Source organism: Dermochelys coriacea, chromosome 3, assembly GCF_009764565.3.
Source record: "Dermochelys coriacea isolate rDerCor1 chromosome 3, rDerCor1.pri.v4, whole genome shotgun sequence".
Classification (NCBI taxonomy): domain Eukaryota; kingdom Metazoa; phylum Chordata; order Testudines; family Dermochelyidae; genus Dermochelys; species Dermochelys coriacea.
In genome coordinates, this window is record NC_050070.1 from 65682785 (window position 1) to 65703649 (window position 20865).

Genomic DNA, 20865 nt, shown 5'->3' on the forward strand with positions numbered 1-20865 from the left:
GTTTGTTAAAACAACTTATTACAGGCAACTGTCTCCATAACAGTTAAAGATATTATTGGGAGATACCTACTCTTAGGTGCAACATCCAAACACTGTCTGTGGCTCTTATGGCTAAAGTTTGTAATCTCAAATTTCTTTACTCTGACAGGGATCAACAGTTTGCCACCATCCACCTTTAAGAAGATCCCACATTAAGTCTTATGCTGGTGGTGGAGGTGTTGGAGGTTATTTTTGCTATACTGATCGAGGGAAAGAAATTTGCTCTTCATCAATTTCTGTCCCATCCATCCTCCAACTTTTAAAATGATTCTAGTTCCCCACCCACTAAAATGTGAAAACAGAATGTAAACAGAAAACATGATAATTGTTGGCACTTTGTTTCTGCATTTCTTTTCTTGTCAGAAATACCCTTTTTTGGTAAGAGGATTCTGTTTAGATACTGTACTGTTCCACTATGAATCATTGCATAGCACCTCAAGTGCCTTGTCTGAGTGGAGGTAGAGGGTAAAGGGAACAAGAATAATGAAGAATTAACAATCAGAGGCTAATTAGTTAATGCGTAAAATGCTCTGAAGATGAGAAGTACCAGCATCACCAATTACCAACATGGTAGTTCCCTGGGAAAGTAATATCTGGGGGGGGAAAAACAGCTAAACTGAGAAATTCTATCAAGAAAAATATTGGGAACATAAAAGAAAATCAAATATTATTGTACATTCAGACAACAATTACAGAGAAACAAGTTCTTCATTTGATGGTACTTTGGATAGATCAACATGCCTCCTCAAGGCTAGGAGTATGGGTGATGTTTAAGAATTTTGAAGTGAGACTGCCTGTGGGAAGAGATAGATATTACCCTTTCATAAGGGTATTAAAAGCAGAACTGCAAGAAAATATACAAGGGATTTGGGGTTATTTAGGAAGTGGGTAAGTATATACTCATGGTAAAAACGGTAATCCAGTTTATGTGGCTGGAAAAGAAAATTAGGAATAAAGATACTATGCCTCCTCCTTGGGGGTAGAGAAATCAGGATGATCCAGGAAGCTTCCAAATGGTGAGAGAGAGGTTTAGATCAAATCCTACATAATGGATAACCCAAGAATGTAGGGGAGGGTACAATAGAGTGAGATCCATCTCAAAAATAGGTCAAGTTATGTGTAAAATGAAATGTTGTCATCTCCAAAAAGTTGGACTCCCACAGAGCTGCTTTGCAGGATTTTATGGGCAATTTGAAAAGCTTTATATCAGCAGCAGTTCCTTTTAAATATTTAAGCTATTACTGATGTGTTGTAACACTATCTGGTATTAAAATATAACTAATGCTGTGAGAACAGGCCAAAAACCTAACTATAGCTTTGTTAACTTCTGTGGTCATATAGCAGATTCTCCTATTATTAATGAACTGTCAGGAAAGCCCATAGTTCTCTGTTGTGCACCACTGCAACAATTCACTTTTGAGGCAGCTGCCCTCATTTGACAGATTGCAAGCATTAAGATATACCATGAAAGTAGGTTTAAAGAGTGCTGCATTTATCAATTGTAACTACAACTACCTATTCAGAGTAACAGAATCAAAGACTCAGGGTGCTCTTCAGTTCTTCACTCAGTAATTCACCTTGCAGAAGTCAGTCCAACGGTTAGCAGTGTAGGTACTTGAAAGGACTAATGATTTTTCCATCAGAAGAATCTGGAATTACTGTCTGGGACACAAAGTCATGCATCCCCTTGACTAGGGCTTGTTATTGTATTCTGCAATCACAAGTAATGAAGACTGAACACAATAGTACATGGTTGTAACCCAATAGCCCCTTAATGCCAGCAGGCAAGGGGGTTACAGCAAAGTCCCAATTCCTGTATATACATGCTGGTTCACCACAGAATGCCATGTGAGGTCTTAAATAAAAGCTGGAGTCTCACTGGTTTTTAGTATCATTGAGAAATGTACCTACAGATACTTTGTAAGGAGTTATGCACATAAACAATGAAAATATGTTCTTGGAGTCTGTGTCAAGGTACGAATCCTCAGCAGAGGTGGAGAAACAGTTTTTCTGGCGGACATATGATATTTATTCACCTCTCTTGGATATACATCAGTGAGCTGATATACAATTAAGCATAATCAAGTCTCTCTCATACTGACGGCAGAGGGGTAACAAGGTGACTCAGTCCTGGGTACCCCAAGAATAGTCACAGTGATGCATCTGGACATTTCCATCTAGGTATTTTCACCTTTTATTGATGGATATTGGGTTGGAATGTGGATAGGGCTGCATGTCATTCACTGCAGAGTCTGTTGGAAAACAAAGGCTTTTTGGGCCACAGCTTCAAGAATTTTAAAAATCATGTTTTCCAAACCAAGAGGTAAGGGTCCATCTAATGAAGAGAGGGAAGAGTATCTTCGCAGGCAGGCTGGCTAACCTAGTGAGGAGGGCTTTAAACTAGGATCACCAGGGGACAGTGACCTACGCCCTGAGGTAAGTGGGATACCAGGAGGAAACAAGGAGGAGGGTGCAACAGTGGGGGCCTCCTGATTCATACTGAGAAAGCAGGGCAATCGGCTAGTTATCATAGGTGCATGTACATGAATGCAAGAAGCCAGGGAAACAAGCAGGAAGAATTGGAAGTCCTGGCACAGTCAAAGAACTATGATGTGATTGGAACAACAGAGACTTGGTGGGGTAGCTCACATGACTGGAGCACTGTCATGGATGGGTATAAACGGTTCAGGAAGACAAGCAAGGGAGAAAAGGTGGAGGAGTTGCACTGTATGTAAGAGAGCAGTACGACTGCTCAGAGCTCCAGTATGAAACTACAGAAAAACCTGTTGAGTGTCTTTGGGTTAAGTTTAGAAGAGAGAGCACCATGGGTGATGTCGTGGTGGGCATGTGCTATAGACCACAGGAGCAGGAGGATGAGGTAGATGAGGCTTTCTTTGGACAACTGAAGTTTCCGGAACACAGGCCCTGGTTCTAATGGGGGACTTCAATCACCCTAACATCTGCTGGGAGAGCAATACAGCAGTGCACAGACAATCCAGGAAGTTTTTGCAGAGTGTTGTGGACAACTTCCTGGTATAAGTGCTGGAGGAACCAGCTAGGGGACGTGCTCCTCTTGACCTGCTGCTTACAAACAGGGAAGAATTGGTAGGGGAAATAGAAGTGGGTGGCAACCTGGGCAGCAGTGACCATGACATGGTTGAGTTCAGGATCCTCACAAAAGGAAGAAAGGACAGTAGCAAAATACGGACCCTGGACTTCAGAAAAGCGGACTTTGACTCCCTCAGAGAATTGATGGGTAGGATCCCCTGGGAGGCTAATATGAGGAGAAAAGGAGTCCAGGAGAGCTGGCTGTATTTTAAAGAAGCCTTATTGAGGGCACAAGAACAAAACCATCCAGATGTACAGAAAGAATAGCAAATATGACAGGCGACCCGCTTGGCTTAAGAGTAAAATCTTCGGCGAGCTTAAACACAAAAAGGAAGCTTACAAGAAATGGAAACTTGGACAGATGACTAGGGAGGAGTATAATAATATTGTTTGAGCATGCAGGGGGTGTAATCAGGAAGGCCAAAGCACAACTGGAGTTGCAGCTAGCAAGGGATGTGAAGGGTAACAATAAGGGTTTCTACAGGTATGTTAGCCACAAGAAAATGGTCAGGGAAAGTGTGGGACCCTTACTGAATGGGGGAGGCAACCTAGTGACAAGTGATGTGAAACAAGCTGAAGTACTCGATGCTTTTTTTGCCTCAGGTCTTCACAGACAAGGTCAGCTCCCACACTGTTGTCCAGGGCAACACAGTGTGGGGAGGAGAAGAGCAGCCCTCAGTGGTAAAAGAACAGGTTAAGGACTATTTATAAAAGCTGGACATGCAAAAGTCCATGGGTCCAGATCTAATGCATCTGAGGTTGCAAAGGGAATTGGCTGATGTGATTGCAGAGCCACTGGCCATTATCTATGAAAACTCATGGCAATTTGGGAGGTTCCGGACGACTGGAAAAAGGCAAATAGTGCCCAACTTTTAAAAAGGGAACAAGGAGAACCTGGGGAACTACAGACTGGGTCAGCCTCAACTCAGTCCCTGGAAAAAGTCATGGCGCAGGCTCTCAAGGAAACCATTTTGAAGCACTTGGAGGAAAGGAAGGTGATCAGGAACAGTCAACATGGATTCACCAAGGGCAAGTCATACCTGATTAACCTGATTGCCTTCTATGATGAGATAACTGGCTCTGTGCATATGGGGAAACCAGTGGACATGATACATCTTGATTTTAGCAAAGCTTTTGATATGGTCTCCCACAGTATTCTTGCCAGCAAGTTAAAAAAGTATGGATTAGATGAATGGACTATAAAGGTGGACAGAAAGATGGCTAGATTGCCAGGCTCAAAGGGTAGTGATCAACGGCTCTATGTCTAGTTGGCAGCTGGTATCAAGCAGAGTGCCTTAAGGATCGGTCCTGGGGTGATTTTGTTCAACATCTTTATTAATGATGGGATGGACTGCACCCTCAGCAAGTTTGTGGATGACACTAAGCTGAGGGGTGGGGGGGAAGAGGTAGATACGCTGGAGGGTAGGGATAGGGTCCAGAGTGACCTAGACAAATTGGAGGATTGGGCCAAAAGAAATCTGATGAGGTTCAAAAAGGACAAGAATCCCATGCACTGCTACAGGCTGGGGACCAACTGGCTAAGCAGCAGTTCTGCAGAAAAGGACCTGGGGATTACAGTGGATGAGAAGCTGGATATGAGTCAACAGTGTGTCCTTGTTGCCAAGAAGGCTAACAGCTTATTGGACTGCATTAGTAGGAGCACTGCCAGGAGATTGGGGGAAGTGATTATTCTCCTCTATTAGGCACTGGTGAGGCCACATCTGGAGCATTGCATCCAGTTTTGGGCACCCCACTACAGAAAGGATGTGAACAAATTGGAGACAGTCCAGCGGAGGGCAACGAAAATGATCAGGGAGCTGAGGAACATGACTTACGAGGAGCGGCTGAGGGAACTGGGCTTGTTTAGTCTGCAGAAGAGAAGAGTCAGGGGGGATTTGATAGCAGCCTTCAACTACCTGAAGGGGGATTCCAAAGAGGATGGAGCTTGGATGTTCTCAGTGGTGGCAGATAACAGAATAAGGAGCAGTAGTCTCAAGTTGCAGTGGGGGAGGTCTAGGTTGGATATTAGGAAACACTATTTCACTAGGAAGGTGGTGAAGCATTGTAATGGGTTACCTAGGGAGGTTGTGGAATCTCCTTTCTTTGAGGTTTTTAAGACCTGGCTTGACAAAGCCCTGGCTGGGATGATTTAATTGGTGTTGGTCCTACTTTGAGCTGGGGGATGGACTCTATGACCTTGTGAGGTCTCTTCTAACCCTAATCTTCTATGATATTCCTCAGACCAAGGAAGATGGGTATCTCCCCAAAGATATACAAGGGAAGTCTGGAAACACTGCCAAACATAATCCTTTGATATTTTACTCTTAGTCCATATGTGGCAATATTTCAGGGAGTCACCACTTTTCAGAAGATCTAGGTGTGGCCAGACTTGCCTTGGGGCACAGTCTCTGGAGCAGCAGGGTTATGAGAATGTGACCATATACATTGCAGCTGTCAGGTGTATGGAGCCCATCTCAAAGCCCTGCTCTGAGATTTTGGGCCTGAAGTTTGCCCTTGGACCATGTGCACAATGTCAATACATGGAGGTGGTGTTGCCTAATGGACCGACAGAGCTCTGGACGAGTCAGAAGACTTGAGTTCTTGGCCTGGATCTGGCTTGCTGGGTACACTAGGCAAGACACTTTACCTCTGTGTGCTTAAGTTTCCCCATCTGTAAGACAGGGATGAGGCTACTGACCTCCTTTGTAAAGCACTTTGAGATCTACAGATGAAAAGTCTATACAAGAGGTAGGTATTACTACTTCTATATTCCTTGGAAGAAGTAGGCATTAAAAGCTGTTGAAACACCTTGCACAACTGAAAATTCACAACAGCCACCTTACTCCTAGCGAGTTGACTATTCAATCCCTCTGTCTTTGTGGAAGCCTTTAGTGCATACAAGTTTGATCTACAGAATGATTTCAAAAAGAAAAGGAGTACTTGTGGCACCTTAGAGACTAACAAATTTATTAGAGCATAAGCTTTCGTGAGCTACAGCTCACTTCAAGCTTATGCTCTAATAAATTTGTTAGTCTCTAAGGTGCCACAAGTACTCCTTTTCTTTTTGCGAATACAGACTAACACGGCTGGTACTCTGAAACCTGTCAGAATGATTTCAATGTATGAATGAATGACTTGAGTCATGTTTCCTGGGCACTGACAGACTGATACCAAATATTTGCAGAGACCCTGTCCTCTGAGCTGACATGACCAGGCCTCAGAGAGAGGCAGTGCCCATGTCCTTTAAGTTCATTTGGATAAGGCGGGATGCTGGTTGGTATTAGAGTTTCTATAACAAAATGATGAAGACATTTGAGAGGGAAAAACAGTGATCTGAAAAAAGCCAAATAGGGGATGGCAAATCAAACAGAGGAGAACTCAAAAGGGCAGTCTCCTCACAGTAAATATACCACCAGAGAAAAAGATGTAGGAGAGAGAAGTTGACATGCCAGAGTCAGCTTCTCACTGGGAAATGGGAAAGGCCAAGTGAAGGTGTGGACTTCAGTTATGCCTCCACATAGCACTTGTTTGCCATCTCCTGGCAAGGCAGTTCAACATTCTTTCAAGTGTTATGAAGTATTCTCAGCCATCATAAATTAGCATCTTAAAATTCAAGAGCAAGTCTCTAATCCCTGTTTTACAGTGGTTTCATTGTTTGCACCCCCGCCCCCCCCCCCTTTTTTTTTAAACGGACAATAGATTGTCTAGAGCTTGGATAGGCGGAGGTGTTTTTTGTTTTTGTTTTTTTATAAAAGAAAAGCCACACAGACCCAAATGAAGTTTTCTTAAGCACTTTTAACTCTAAGGGTGGTTTAAAAGCATATGCTGACTGAGAGCAAATCAATCTTTAGTACATAAGTTATTAATATTTACCTTGCTCAATGGAGAAGGAGCACCAGACCTAAAAAAGAGAATGTAATGAATATTTTCAAGCTAAGTACGTTTTAGGAAAGCACAATGCTGAAGAAACATCAGAATAGTATTAAAATAGTTTTCCACGTTCTCATTAAAAAATTATGTAACCAAAGAGATTTTCAACAAGTATGCTGGACTTGTCTAAAAGCCATTTCAAAATCAATACATGCTGGAATTTAACTCAAAGTCTGCTATTTTAGGAAATAAAGAGATACTTTAAGATGTGAAATACTGATACCTATGTTTAGTACTGTTTGTGGCATTTGACATCCTAGGCCAAGTCCTACAGTCCAGACCAGATGTACTTTACACAAGAATGGTAAGTAAGGCAGCAACTTACACATCTGCCTTTGGCCCCATGAAAGCTGGGGATTATGGGGTGAAGTGGTGGCCTGGCCTTACCTCTTTCCCAGCCATGCCCCCTGTATTGATGGCTGGGAAGGGTTGGCATATGAGTCACTGTGGAACAGGAGGACACTTCAGGGGGTCAGATCTCTTATTTTTAAGCTCCCAGAAAGCTACAAAAGCCAAGATCAGCTATGCCTTAGCTCCTGTCAGTTATATCTGAAATATATAGCTCTATGGGAAGGTGGCATTTAAGGCATACATATCAGTGATTTAAGATTAAAAGTGTTACAGGGCTAGTGTATTTAACATAAAAAACCAAACATGAAAAACCCAGGAAATTCATATCTAAGATTATACTTAAAAGAAGCCCAAATATGCAAAGATATGGCAACGCATAGTTAGGACACCTAGACTAAAATCTGCCCTGTGGTGACATCATGCAATAACCATACCGTTTTAATTAAGGCATTTTAATATTTGTGGTTCTAGATTAAACTCAGGTAAAGACATATTCAGGCTTTTTCATACATTTTCCTACCTCATGCTGTCACTACTAGGCAGAGTTAAGGTTGTTTGAGTGCCCTAGCTGTGCATTTCCTTACCCATAGATAGTTAATTTATTATAAAAAGAGTAATTGTTTCACTGATTGCTGCTTTCATACCATGACAATAACTCTTTGTTCAGAACTTCAGCTGGGTAAACAAACCTGAAGAAGAGCTCTGTGTAAGCTCAAGAGTGTGTCTTTCACCAACAAAAATTGGTCCAATAAAAAGATATTACCTCATTCACTTGTCTCTCTAAATAGTTAGGAGTCAATTTTCTCACTTCTAGGCTAAGTTTTTACACTAATCTGATAGTCAATTTTTTGTACCAGTTTAACCTCTGGATACATACACAGTTGTGAAATTGACCAGATACTTTTTCATGTATTTAAATTTTGTGGTTAAGACAACTAGTTCTGAAATAGGCTATTAGATATTCCTCTTTGCGCAAGAGAAAACAAATATTCCTTGATTAGTTGCAAATATCAGTGAACACAAATATATACACAGCTCATGAAAAAACAACTTAATCATAGAAATTGGCAAGATTTGATCAGTCAATCTCCTCAATACTATGAGTATTTAAATATGCATGCAAACAAGAATATATACAAACTTACCCTTCACTGAATTGCATGACAAACAGACATACAGAAAGAAAGAGAAAGAATGCATAGGTTAAGTGCACTTTAACTTTTTTCCTCAAAAAAAAAAGAGAACAGTTAAGATAAATATCTAGATAAGAAGCTGCAAGTCAATTAGAAAAATCTGCCCAGCAAATCCAATTTTTACAAATATGAACAAAGACAGCAAATAAAGTAATGGAGAAGAACCAACTTATTCTTCCTCAAAATGATCCCTGTACAAAAGCAATACAAGTCAAGTGGATTCCATTATGTTGCAGTGTATACTTTTTTTTTTTGGTGAAATTAAGAACTCTATTAAGCAGCTCTTGTAAATAGAAAACATCTGAGAAGTCAATGATGCTAGTTAAACAACATGATTAGTCTGTTCTGAAAAGTGAATCATGAATGACGTAAGTGAGGGCTGTCTTCAATATTTATGTCTAATTAGTTGCTATCAAAACAAAGCAGAATTACATTTGCATAGGTTATACTTGTTTCAGATAAGCACAGGGAAATCTTAAAATAGTTGTAAAAAGGTATTGCTTGTATGGTCATAATGGTGTGAAAAAAATGAAATCTCAAGCAGCGTTTAAAGTCAAGTATGGGGAAGTAGACCCAGTATAAATTAGAGGAACAGCAAATACTGGGATGAGCACAGTGTGATGCTGCTATACTCCCAGTGTGCAAATGGAGTCACATATCACTAGGCTTCTTCTACTTCCATGGAAGTTCCAGCAGAGATAACAGTGATACACAGACCACTTTCTCTCTTCAGCAGTCTTTCAGAGCTGCTACATTTAAAGTTCTTTGCAGCAATCAACACAGCCCAAAGAATTAAAGATGGCCAATATGCATGTGTTGCTCTAGTAGAGAAGCAAGGTGAAACCAAGAGCCATCTCTTCTTTCAATAAGAAGCAAAGGGGAAGCTCTGGATGCTGGGTGGCCTCTCTGGCCTGGAGGGGCTTCCATTTTGGGCTTGATGAATTTTTAATCTAGTTCTACACATGTAATTGCATCATTTTACCTGTTCCCAGGTTTTTTCCCTTCCAACGTGTTTAGATGTTGTTCAAGGGTCTCCATAAGACTGCTGGGAGCCTAGAAAGTGAATGTAAAAAAAAGGTGCACATTTTTCTTCTTTAAAAACCACATTAAATGATGGGAACCTTAAGGTTATCAAGGCAATTTAAATCTTCTGCTAGTTATATATAACCAGTTTGCATGCTCACGCTATAACCCTAATTCCACTCCATTATGTAAAGAAAAAAAAATGTAGTTTCATGCTGGAAATATCATGACAAAAAAGTAATTCTATAAAAAAAGCCAATTCTGAAACATTTATTCTTTGCAGAGTTATAGCCATCTTTTTCTTTACTACACAGGTACTGAACCCTATGTGCGTGATGTGCTCACCATGCTTCCAGCCAGATCATGTGTTTGACATTGACAACAGCACAGGTATCCCACAGGTTAAGTGGAAGTTACCAAAAAAAAAAAAACCCCACACAGGTATTTATGTTCATATCATATTCTATGATTCTGAGACTTAATAAAGTTTTCCAATATACTATGTGCAGCATGTGCGCTATATTAGCTTTCAAAAACAAGTGAACTTTAAAAAAATCTGTCTGATTCAGCTATAGATAGGGCTCCAGACCTAAGAGTTCCAAGGCCTCGGAGGTCATAGTGCCACATCCAAATACGGTGATCAGATAGCAACTGTGAAAAATTGGGATGGGGTGGTGGTGGGTAATAGGCCTCTATATAAGAAAAAGCCCCAAATATCGGGATTGTCCTTATAAAATTGGGACATCTGGTCACCCTAAGCTCAAACTAGTTAAATATGAAGTTTAATAGCATGCAGCTGGCAACATTTGCTATTAAGAAGTTTTTATGACACATTCATGGGGATTATCTCTGGCACAGATGACTAGGCACAGAAGATGGCTCTAAAGTTAGCAAATCAGCCTAATCTTCTATTCAGTTTAGTGGTGGCTGCCATGAGCCTGTTCTCTTCAGGCATAACTGATATATTTTGTCTGGCTACTAAAATTAAAAATCCCTCACGTTTTCTAGCAATTAAGACTCCCACCTCAACTTCCAACTCCCTGAAGCTGAACTAGAAAGACTAAAATATATATGAAGCAAAAATCCAACAAGAGAAACATGGTTGGGAAATAAACAGAAGTATTTATGAAAAGTTAAAACCCACTATATTTCCCTTCTTTAAGGCTGCAAAGCATCAAACCTAGATGCCAAGTTGAGAGAACAACACTGTGTACATGTAAATCTTCTACATAGGACATTTTGGGAGATATTTATTACCACCACTAAGGAATGCCACAAACCATTATAGACCTAGTAGACAGAGCCTTAAGAACACATAGGTAATGTCACCTTACATAAAAATATAACTGGTATTTCAATTACAGCTGCGGAAATAACTGCTTCTTCTGTTCAGCAGCTGAACAAAAAATTTAAGGAATTTCAGATAGACCCCCACATGATTTGTGTTTGGCTGGCTAACAAAAACAAACAAACGAGTCAAAAATTTCATTTGAGGTCATAGGAAGGATTTAATTTGACATGAAACAAACTTTTTAAAAAGGCTAACCTCCAAATCAAAATTGCAGTAAAACTGGAAACAAATAAATAAATAAAAAGATTTTATTTCAAATATGTACCCCTGGTTGAGAACCACTGTGCTAGGGGACTGATTATCTGCATCTGGTGGAATTTAGATACCGCTTTTGAAACACATTTGTTATCAAAATGCAAGTCTCTCTGGTGACTCCGTCGGTACCAACCTGAGGTTTCCTGCCCAGACCTGATTCTGCCTAGATGCAAGTTTCTTCAGTACCTGAGAATTGTTTGCTCCTACCATGCCAGCCAGACTAGATAGGAGCTAGTACCTGATTTTTTGGTGACTGTTTACTTGACTTGGGCATCTTTGGAGCCAGATACTGATCCAAGATTTCTCAGGGACCCTGACTTAAGGGCTCACATTAAGAAATACTGGCACCATCTGTGCTTAGTCAGTCAGGGTCTAAGATATAAACATGACACGCTGCCCTTTTAGTACTGGTTTGGAATGTTTGTGACAGAAGCTGCTCATGCAGTCCAATGGGCACTGGTTTCCTGAAAGGCTGCAGAAGCTTAGCAGCATAGTAAGGGCAAATTTGCAGAAGTACTCCAAGAATTAATTTCAGTGTAACAATTTCTGGGTGCTTCCTAACAGCCATAGCCCAAATTAAAACCTCTTAGTTTAAGGATTTAATAATCTACATGTGACAAAGTGTGGAAGTGTTTAATATCTTATCAATATCATGCAAGACTATTTCTATGTTCAGCTTTGCATAGCTGCACTATAGTGCATAGAGTTAAATCAAAGGGGAGTATAAAGGGGTTAAAGAACTGAGGAGGAAAGAACGATAGCTTCTGGTAAACACCTTTAAAGCAGCTAACAAAAAATAATGGTGCCATCAGACGTACCAGAGATCAAAAAGGCTGAGACCCCTAAAATAAGAGACCTTAGAAGGTGGCCCTGGCAGAAAGGAAGAGGGAGAAGTGGTCAGTATGCTAGGAGACTGATACAAACTAGGGGAGAGGTAAGAGCTGTACGCAAGCAGCCTCTCTCTAAACAGGGCCTAAGTAGGGTGACCACATAACTGAAAAAAACAGGACCAGAGGGGGTGGGGGGGGGGAATAGGCGCCTATATAAGAAAAAGTCCCCAAAAATGGGACTGTCCCTATAAAATGGGACATCTGGTCACCCTAGGCCTAAGAATCTAGGCCAGGAGCAGCTAAGCTAAAAGCAATGTAAGATTCATGTGGTCAGGCCTCTTATTTGTACCCCATGTCTCAAACGGCTTTATTCCTACTGATAATATTGAACAATACTGCTTGAGAAAACTGTGTGTTCCCTGTGAACTAACTACTAGTCACAGCTCTGGGAGAGAACTCAACAGCAGGATTCAAATCCCAGTTGGGCCTTCTGAAGTAATCATAGCTGGTATTCAAGGGGTTGTAACACAAGTCCTGGTCTAAAAGTGGGAAAATTACAGAATTCTACCTTAGAAGAGATAAAGATCTGAGGCCTGACATCTATGGGAGTGCACGCAGATCCCAAGAAGGGACAGTAGTGCAGCAGCTACCCTGGAAGCTGTGACCCCACATATAGGTATTACTTTGTAAAAAGAAAACTTGAAACATTTAATGTAATGTAGTTATACAATTTTTGCTTCTAGCAGACTAAAATGGAAATTCAACGATTTTAAAAGTAAATTTGTTGTAAATGCAAGTATTTTAGATTATATAAAAACCTCAAGAATTCCTTAGGCTTCTGTTATTTTCCTCAACTCAAGCCAAAACGTTAAACACAAACTTTTATTTGCGATAAAGGGATATTTTCCAATCAGAAAAAACAATTTAGGGAATATAGTAGGTAACCAAGTATTTAGATGCTTTTAATATATATTTATAAGCAGTGAACATATTCTATTAAAATTCATTAGATTTTTATACAATTGCTCTCCAGTTTGATTAAGAGCTTTTAGTTTCTGTGCCATTTTGCAGGCATTGAGATATGCAAGAAGTTATAATTTGATTTGAATACACCGTTCTGCATTCACTAATGAAAATGTTCATACTACTGTGCATTAAGGCAAACAATTAACAAAAGATTGTTATGGTTCTTGTTAAAAACAGGAATGCCACATTAATACTTGTAGTTGCTGTAAGTAAGGAGTTGGATCCATGTTTGAGTATCAAGGAATAAAATTCTGCCTCTAGTTTTAGCTCCTTACTATGTTTTAAAGTTTAAGATATTCTTATTTGGTCATATTATGACAACTTCTTTATATCTATGGACCAAGACACTCTGCCAGAGTTGAAATTATGAACTAGGTCAAAGCACGAATTCAGTGCGATGACACCTTTGTCCATTTTTTAAATGCAGTACTCGCACTTCTTGTGGGATAAATCTGCATGCCTACAAGGGAGAACAGATAGGCAGTCTTTTCATTATTTAGTTACAAACTGTAAGACAATAGTCAGAAAATGAAACTGGTCTTCTGGGATTATATGACCAGCAGAGATCAATCTGCCAAAAATGGTTGACAATTTGCAAATTACTCCCTTTTGCATTTGAGAAGGATTTCAAGAAATGTATGTATAAGTGTACATGCTAATTATCTGATTCTTTTCCTCATACAATTTTAGTTTATTGTGTCTTTCCGTATTGCATCTGTTTATACAAAATTTAGAAACTTACTTGTGTGAGATCAGGAATGTCTCCTTTATCAATTCCAACTTGCTGTGGATTTAAAAAAAAAAAAATTTATTGAGAAACCAGCAATGGTCATATGCTACAACTGCAGCAAGTATTCAAATTGATTAAACTGTGGCATATTTTGTTTTCAACTAACTTCTTATGCTTTACGTCTAAAAATCATTAAGTTATGAAGTTTCTAATTTGTATACAGATTTTTCTCCCCACAAGCCACTCCCTCACCCAAGCACCTTGAAAATGCTGCAATGCTTCCTTGTAGGGAGCAAAAAAAGTTTCTTTAGAAACAAAGGTTCCCCGCCAACCCTCCAAAAACACCTCAATTCTCACTCAGGTCTTGCACTCCCTAGCACGTACAAGCAGAACTTTCCAGCTCTAATGCATTTGGTCTGAAAAGGCAGCAGCAGTGAGCTCAAGAAAGCATTATCCAGGACTCAGAACTCTTTTTGAAACTTTCAGTTAATCCTCTCTCAAATCAGTGAAAGAGCCCCTGCAGGAGCTGCACCTCTTCACCCTTCAATCTGGGTCCCTTATGCCCCTTTCAGTGCTTTGGAAAACTAAAATAAATGTTAAAATACCAATCTCTGCTAGCATCCTTAGTCCAGTTGTGGTGGGGCCCAGAGCTTCTATTTTTTTGTTCCAATTTTTTAAGTCTCAGCTCATTGCCTTGAGACTTTCGCTCCAATTTAGAGTTCTTTCAACTCCAAAGTCACTTGATTGATTTTAGAATGTAATCCGCTTCTCTATCCATCACGAAGAAAGGAAGATTATAAATCTAAGCAGTGTCCATGTAGCAGGAGAATATTATGAATTGGCACACTTGCTGCATATTCTACTTGAGCTAGGAACGTTGTACAAAAGTGTCAAATCTATCTTCAGGTGTCAAGCTGACAACTAGATCTTCATGAAGATCACCTGTAGTCCCCAAAATTGCCACCCTCTCCAAGGTTACATTTAAGTCAGGGACTGTCCATTGGCACAGGTTGTGGTTCTAAACATGAATGGAATGCTACAAGCTATGGTTAGTTTTCATATCTTGTGCTTCAACCCACTACTGACCAAGAACTTTAGAACCTGGATTTAATCAGCACTGTTTGAGCCATGAATAGTACACAGTGTATCAAACGTCTGAAAATAGAAGTAATATTTTGATGTATGTGCTTTTTACTCTGATATTGAGGAAAATATAGCTTATCCTTTAGCAGTTTGTCACTTAAGATTTTTCATGATAATATTGGAGGTTACTTACCTCTGCAACTTTAAGAAATTCAGATACTCTGGTCATTCTAGTCAGAAACCGTTTGTAAATTTCAAGAGCATCTTTACACTGTCCCTTTTTCATTTCAAAAAATTTCTCTAGAAGAAAAATATAAAAGTGAACAACCATTTTTTCTTTAGCAGTATGTCAGTCACTAGAACTACATTTATGGTAGATCTGCACTCATCTGCAATCCTATTTACAGAAAAATGATACTTAAATAATTTAATTGTTAAGTGGTATATTGATTGGTCCTATTAAGGCCTCTCCCTCCTCCTCCATTAGCTAAAATGCAACATTATCTTAAGCTACAACTACATGACACAATTGAAGTAAGTTTAACTGGTGCACATGGTTAATTTACCTCTACATATTTGCGAAACTAATTCAGTAGCTCTTCTAGTCATTAGTAAAAGTTATCAAGGATCTTACGTGACCAGCAGCTAAAAATCTTAAATTTTTCATAATTTCCATTATGAAAATTTTTGTGATCCAGGTTTTTAAGCTCTCAGAAAACCAGTTTTAGAAATATTTAAACAAAAACAGTGAGTACACTTATGTTTGCATACCTATCACTAATTTGAAAATAAGTTGAAAGTAGTCTAAGTTCAAGGAGCTTTTTTCTCCTTCTTCCCCAATACCAAATAAGGTTCACAAAACTCTAAAACAGTTGTTCTCACTTTGGACTTTGAGACATTGTCTTATGCCCATTTTTCAGATTCACAACCATTACTATAAAACAGGGTCGATGTGGGTTTTTCAACCCTGAGCACTTGAAGAAGCATCATGAAAAAACCCATGAAGGTTTATGAAATAGAATACAAGAACAAACACTTCATAAGCACAGTCTATTCCACAAAGAGGCACATTTTATCCAATCATAAAAATCTTGCAATTCCTTAAGCACCACCTTAAACCGCCCCCCCTCCACAAAAAAAACCTGACACACCCAAACATCCAGGTTTTCAGTCCAAATTAGTCCTTCCACAAACAGCTGCCAGTTTCTTCACTGTTGCAACCGTCGGAAGCAGCAACAGTAAGCAAGGTCCAACTTCTCAATTATTCCCTAGAACCAGCAAAGGAGCACATGCCTGAACGCACACAGCACTCCCACTCCTTCCTAGTTCCATGGAGAGGTTTGGGGAAAGTAAATTTTGTCCCAGCTCCACACAGGAGTCCTGCTAAGGAGACAGCTTGATCCCAACCAAACAGAAGAAACTATACTACTGGTAAGCACCCTCTTGCGGGGCCTGGAGAACATCATGCACACAAACCCCCTCCACCCCAATGCAGTTTATTAGGCCATATTATTGCATGCGACAGGAAGGGCAGTTTCCCATGAACAAAAAACCCATGACACAAAATTGACATATTGAAGAGAATTTTCCCTGGCTAGCTCACGGCTGTAGTTACTGTACATGCACCATCTGCCTCCTGACCATCCCCTTGTGGCTGGCATGGCTCTGAGACACCCTGCCTCAGTTTCCCCTCTTTCAGGTTCCACAATGAACTCTAAAACACAAAAGGCTTTCATGAACCCACACATCAGCCACCTTTTTTGGGGTCTGATTCATTAACACAATATTCAGAATTAACCCAGAAAATCTCCCACATCAGCCTTAAACTGGACACAGCCCTTCTTCCCTGAAGTACAGTCTCCTCCTGCTCTCAGAGCAGCTGAAGAAGATACAAGGCCTGATCTGCCTTCTTTGTCTTCTCCCTAGCAATAAAACACAACTTCCAGCCAGGGCTTTGTACCCAACCACAACTCCCTGGGCTCTAGCCTAGAGTCTCTCTTCCTCAGGCACCATGGCAGCAGACTCCTTTCCTGCAGCATACTCTGCAGTCCACAGGCCCCCTTTTTCTACACCACCTCAACCAGGTTTAGTCACATGACTTAATCCATCCTCCCTCCACCTGGGGAGGTATATCAGTTTTGTCACAGGTGGATCAAGACCTATCTCCCTTTAAAGGGGCCAGCCACCCTCCGACTGTTACAGTTACTGTTCTAAGCAACAGTAGGTACAGTTTCCAGACAGACATGTCATTTCCAAGTAGGAGGCTTTCTAAATTTGTTTAGAATTTCAAAGAAAACTCCATCAGAAACAAGAAGTGGGGAAAAAACATGAAGACAGTAAGCATTTTAGTTCATGACGTATAAAATATTAGCTGTTTTATAAAAAACATCTACAATTTATCAGCTTTGAGTTGCCTATGCTGAGAAAATTGATGACTTGAAAGTAATAAACAGAAACTAGAATCTCTCTCCAGTTCAGTAGTTGAAACTCATCCCAACTGGACAATTACTAACAGTCACTGTATGCGAACCCTCTAAGTTCCTGGTGAACTTGTCCCCCATCACAAGATACAACATAACTGAAATCAAGTATCACCATCCTTGTGGGCAGTTAAAGCTATAAGGCCAAGGAAAAAGTCAGCAAGGGGTCAGAATTACAAATTCAGCCCTACAGATTGTTAGCCCAGAAGAGAAAGCAACACACTGGTTGAGTGTAGAGCCTGCACCCTGTCACATGTGGCTGTCCTGTTGATAAGAATGTCTCTGAATGTCAATCCTGTTTTTTAAGAGTAGGATTTATTTTTAACTGATAGAGAAAGTCTCAGTATGCATTTATGAGATTCAAGTAACTACAATACCCAGATACCTTGTCAAAAACTTAATGTGAGTCAGCTAAAGTCTGTATCATAAAACTTTGTATAGTAATGGTTAGGAGTACATGATTTATAAAGTTCTGTACTAATAAGTAAAGGCTAAAATAATCAGGGATGAAAGTTAACATATCCCAGCCCCACCCCAAGTCTCTTCATTTAAGATTCCAGTTCTTGCTCTGTTTTCTTGGTATTTTAGAAGGCAAGGTGTTTATAACTGAATAATAAATGGGCAAGACAAAAAGGGTATTTTTACACTTGGAAAAAATACTAGTGTGTCAAGAGTGTCAATTCTTTTTATACTAAAATAATTAAGTGTTTGTAAGAATTCTATTTTTTTCTGCTTCCTGAAGTCATATTTTCAAATTCCATTACTATCCAATTCTTTTACAGCTTGTCTAGTTGAGTAACTGCTGTAGAAAACCTGCATGTCCGATTAAGGATATAAAAACAAACCAAAAAACAGACTATCACATCTTTTATTTGGCAAGAGTATTTAAAGTTGCCTCAGAAAAACTTGAGTAGAAATTAAGTCTACTACTTTACAATAAAATTTCATCAGCCTACTTACCTAGTAAGTTAATAACTCCATCATTGTAACATGCAAAAAGCTTGATAAGATCTTTAAAGAGAAGCATAAATGCAGCATTTATGACGCCATTTGTCAATTCATTTGGATGAACCTACACACAAATAGAACTCCATTCAGGTACATTTAATTGATCTATAAAATGCTTAACATTTTGGCTTTCAGCAGCAGATACATATTAAGTTAAAAGAACAGGAGTACTTGTGGCACCTTAGAGACTAACGTTTATTAGTTTACACCTAATTACACCTCCAACTCCAGTGTATATATCGACACCTAAGCCATTTAGGTGCCCAAGAAGTTTAGAAGCTTAATTTTAGATTTCCACTTTTGAAAACTTTGGCCTATGTTGCATATAAGAGTTCACAATACTGTGTCAATGCACTGAAAGTGTGAATAAACTTTTCAATGTTAACATGGAAACCATTTTATTTAAGGTTTCAGAGTAGCAGCCGTGTTAGTCTGTATTCGCAAAAAGAAAAGGAGTACTTGTGGCACCTTAGAGACTAACACATTTATTTGAGCATAAGCTTTTGTGAGCTACAGCTCACTTCATCGGATGCTTTCAGTGCAAAATACAGCAGGGAGATTTATATACATAGAGAACATGAAACAATGAGTGTTACCATACACACTGTAACGAGAGCGATCACTTAAGGTGAGCTATTACCAGCAGGAGAGCGGGGAGGGGGAACTTTTATAAAAAAAAATTTATTTTAAGTGACAAAGATTTCATGCCACTGAGAAAAGTTTTCAATAAAAACATTTTAGCCACTGATGTTGTAAACACTTATGCACATGCCTAACTAAGTGCGCAAGCAGTCACACTGAAGACAATGGGGCTATTCTGGTGAGTGAAGTTATTTACCTGCTTAAGAAACCCTACCAGCAGTGGCATGTAAAAAAGCTAGCATTTATAATTTAGTTCATTAGAAAGTTTTAAATCTTAAATTACAATAGCACAAGTTTCCAGTGTAGTTTTACGAAGCCTCCATCTGATTTAAAAAAAACAAACAAACAAAAACCTTATGATTTATATTTGCTCCACCCTGGTCTTAACAGATTTGCAGCAGTATTTTCCCCTCTTATTTTTTCATCTTTCTTCTGCTGCTCTCAATCACTCTCCATCCCATTCTTTCCTTACGTCCTCTCCTTTATATGTAAAAGGAAATTCCCAAGCTCAAGTTTAAAAACAAAAACAAAACAAAAAAGAAACTTGAGCATCAACTCTTCTACTCCCAATCTCTCCTCCTGCCTCATCCTGTCTACTCCTTCATTCCCCTGTCCACAGCCCACTTTTATTATATCCTCTTTACTACTATCTACTTTGCATTGTCTACACAACCTATATTCATTTACTCTAAAAACAAAAAAAAAATTAAAAAAGGAATGCTGTACTTCACCCAACCCTTGAAATGCAACAAATTGGAGGAAAAACATGCTGTGCCCTATTGCAGTAAAAAGTGTTAAGTCCCATTAATCTCAGCTGCTAGTAGGGTAAAGCAACACATTTAGCTAACTTTAAAAAAAAGTATGAAGTAATGTTTATACTTTTGTTTTGAATTTAAAATTCTGAATACATACATCAAATTCAAGTAGTGCATCAATTTGTTCCTGTAATATTGGCATGCTCTTCAACAGCTTTTCTGGAATCATTGTTCTCATTACACCATCAGCTCTGCAAGACAGAAGAACATAAGTTAAGAGACAAGTTTGATTAAAGATCAGTTACTCATTAACTAGAAGGCCTGAAGTACAATAGGGTGGTGGTTTAGAAAGTTTCAAACACAACACAGCATCTCAAATACATTTTTGTTGCCATCTAAGTCACCTGTTTATTTCAGTGCTTCATATAAAATGTAAAATTGAAATTAAATCTTAGTAAGTGTTGGAGAGGTCCACTTTTTCATAGGTTCCATTGTTTGCTAAGTACCTAATTAGTAGTCTATTACTACTAAAAAAAAAAAAAAAAAAGCGACAGGTAGTCATAGCACTCATGGAAAAATACAGTGCAGCATATCGTGTCAGACACAAAGATACAGTGTTGTACTCAAATGTTCTCCCACTATAGCATCCACAAGGGCAGTCAGCTACCTGTAATTCTGCTTATCTTCAAGTATCTTTTGAATCGATTCCATCATTCCTACTTTTTGGTCACCACACCCTGGCACAGAGATTGGAATTCCCCTAGTTTGTACAGTGCCTACTACAGTAGGGTCCTGTTACTTGGCACTATGGTACTACGAATAGTTCTCAAAGATTTGACCCTTTGAGACAACACTAGTTCAGTCTGATAGTGAGACCAATTTCTAAAGCCTCAGCAATCCCATAGAGAAAATTCAGTTTCACTTCCTTGATAAAAAGGAAGCTCTTTGCTTTCTATGTTTTGAGTCCCCACGGAAATAGTCACTTGGGAAAAAAAAAAAAAAAGAAAAGAAAAGAAAAGTACTTGTGGCACCTTAGAGACTAAAATTTATTTGAGCATAAG

General features: G+C 39.3%; 1 protein-coding gene across 33 annotated transcripts in view; it reads right to left on the reverse strand.

Moving 5' to 3' along the window:
* Nucleotides 1-20865, reverse strand: part of SNAP91 (synaptosome associated protein 91) — a 138383-nt gene that overhangs the window by 53358 nt on the left and 64160 nt on the right. For all 33 annotated transcript variants that reach the window (XM_043510603.1, XM_038395307.2, XM_043510602.1 and 30 more), the window contains exons 6-12: nucleotides 19962-20055; nucleotides 18360-18471; nucleotides 15113-15219; nucleotides 13849-13890; nucleotides 9604-9674; nucleotides 8574-8579; nucleotides 7021-7048 (exon numbers count right to left, since the gene is read on the reverse strand). In XM_043510603.1, the coding sequence (XP_043366538.1) occupies nucleotides 7021-7048; nucleotides 8574-8579; nucleotides 9604-9674; nucleotides 13849-13890; nucleotides 15113-15219; nucleotides 18360-18471; nucleotides 19962-20055 (460 nt within the window). The remainder of the gene's footprint in view (nucleotides 1-7020; nucleotides 7049-8573; nucleotides 8580-9603; nucleotides 9675-13848; nucleotides 13891-15112; nucleotides 15220-18359; nucleotides 18472-19961; nucleotides 20056-20865) is intronic.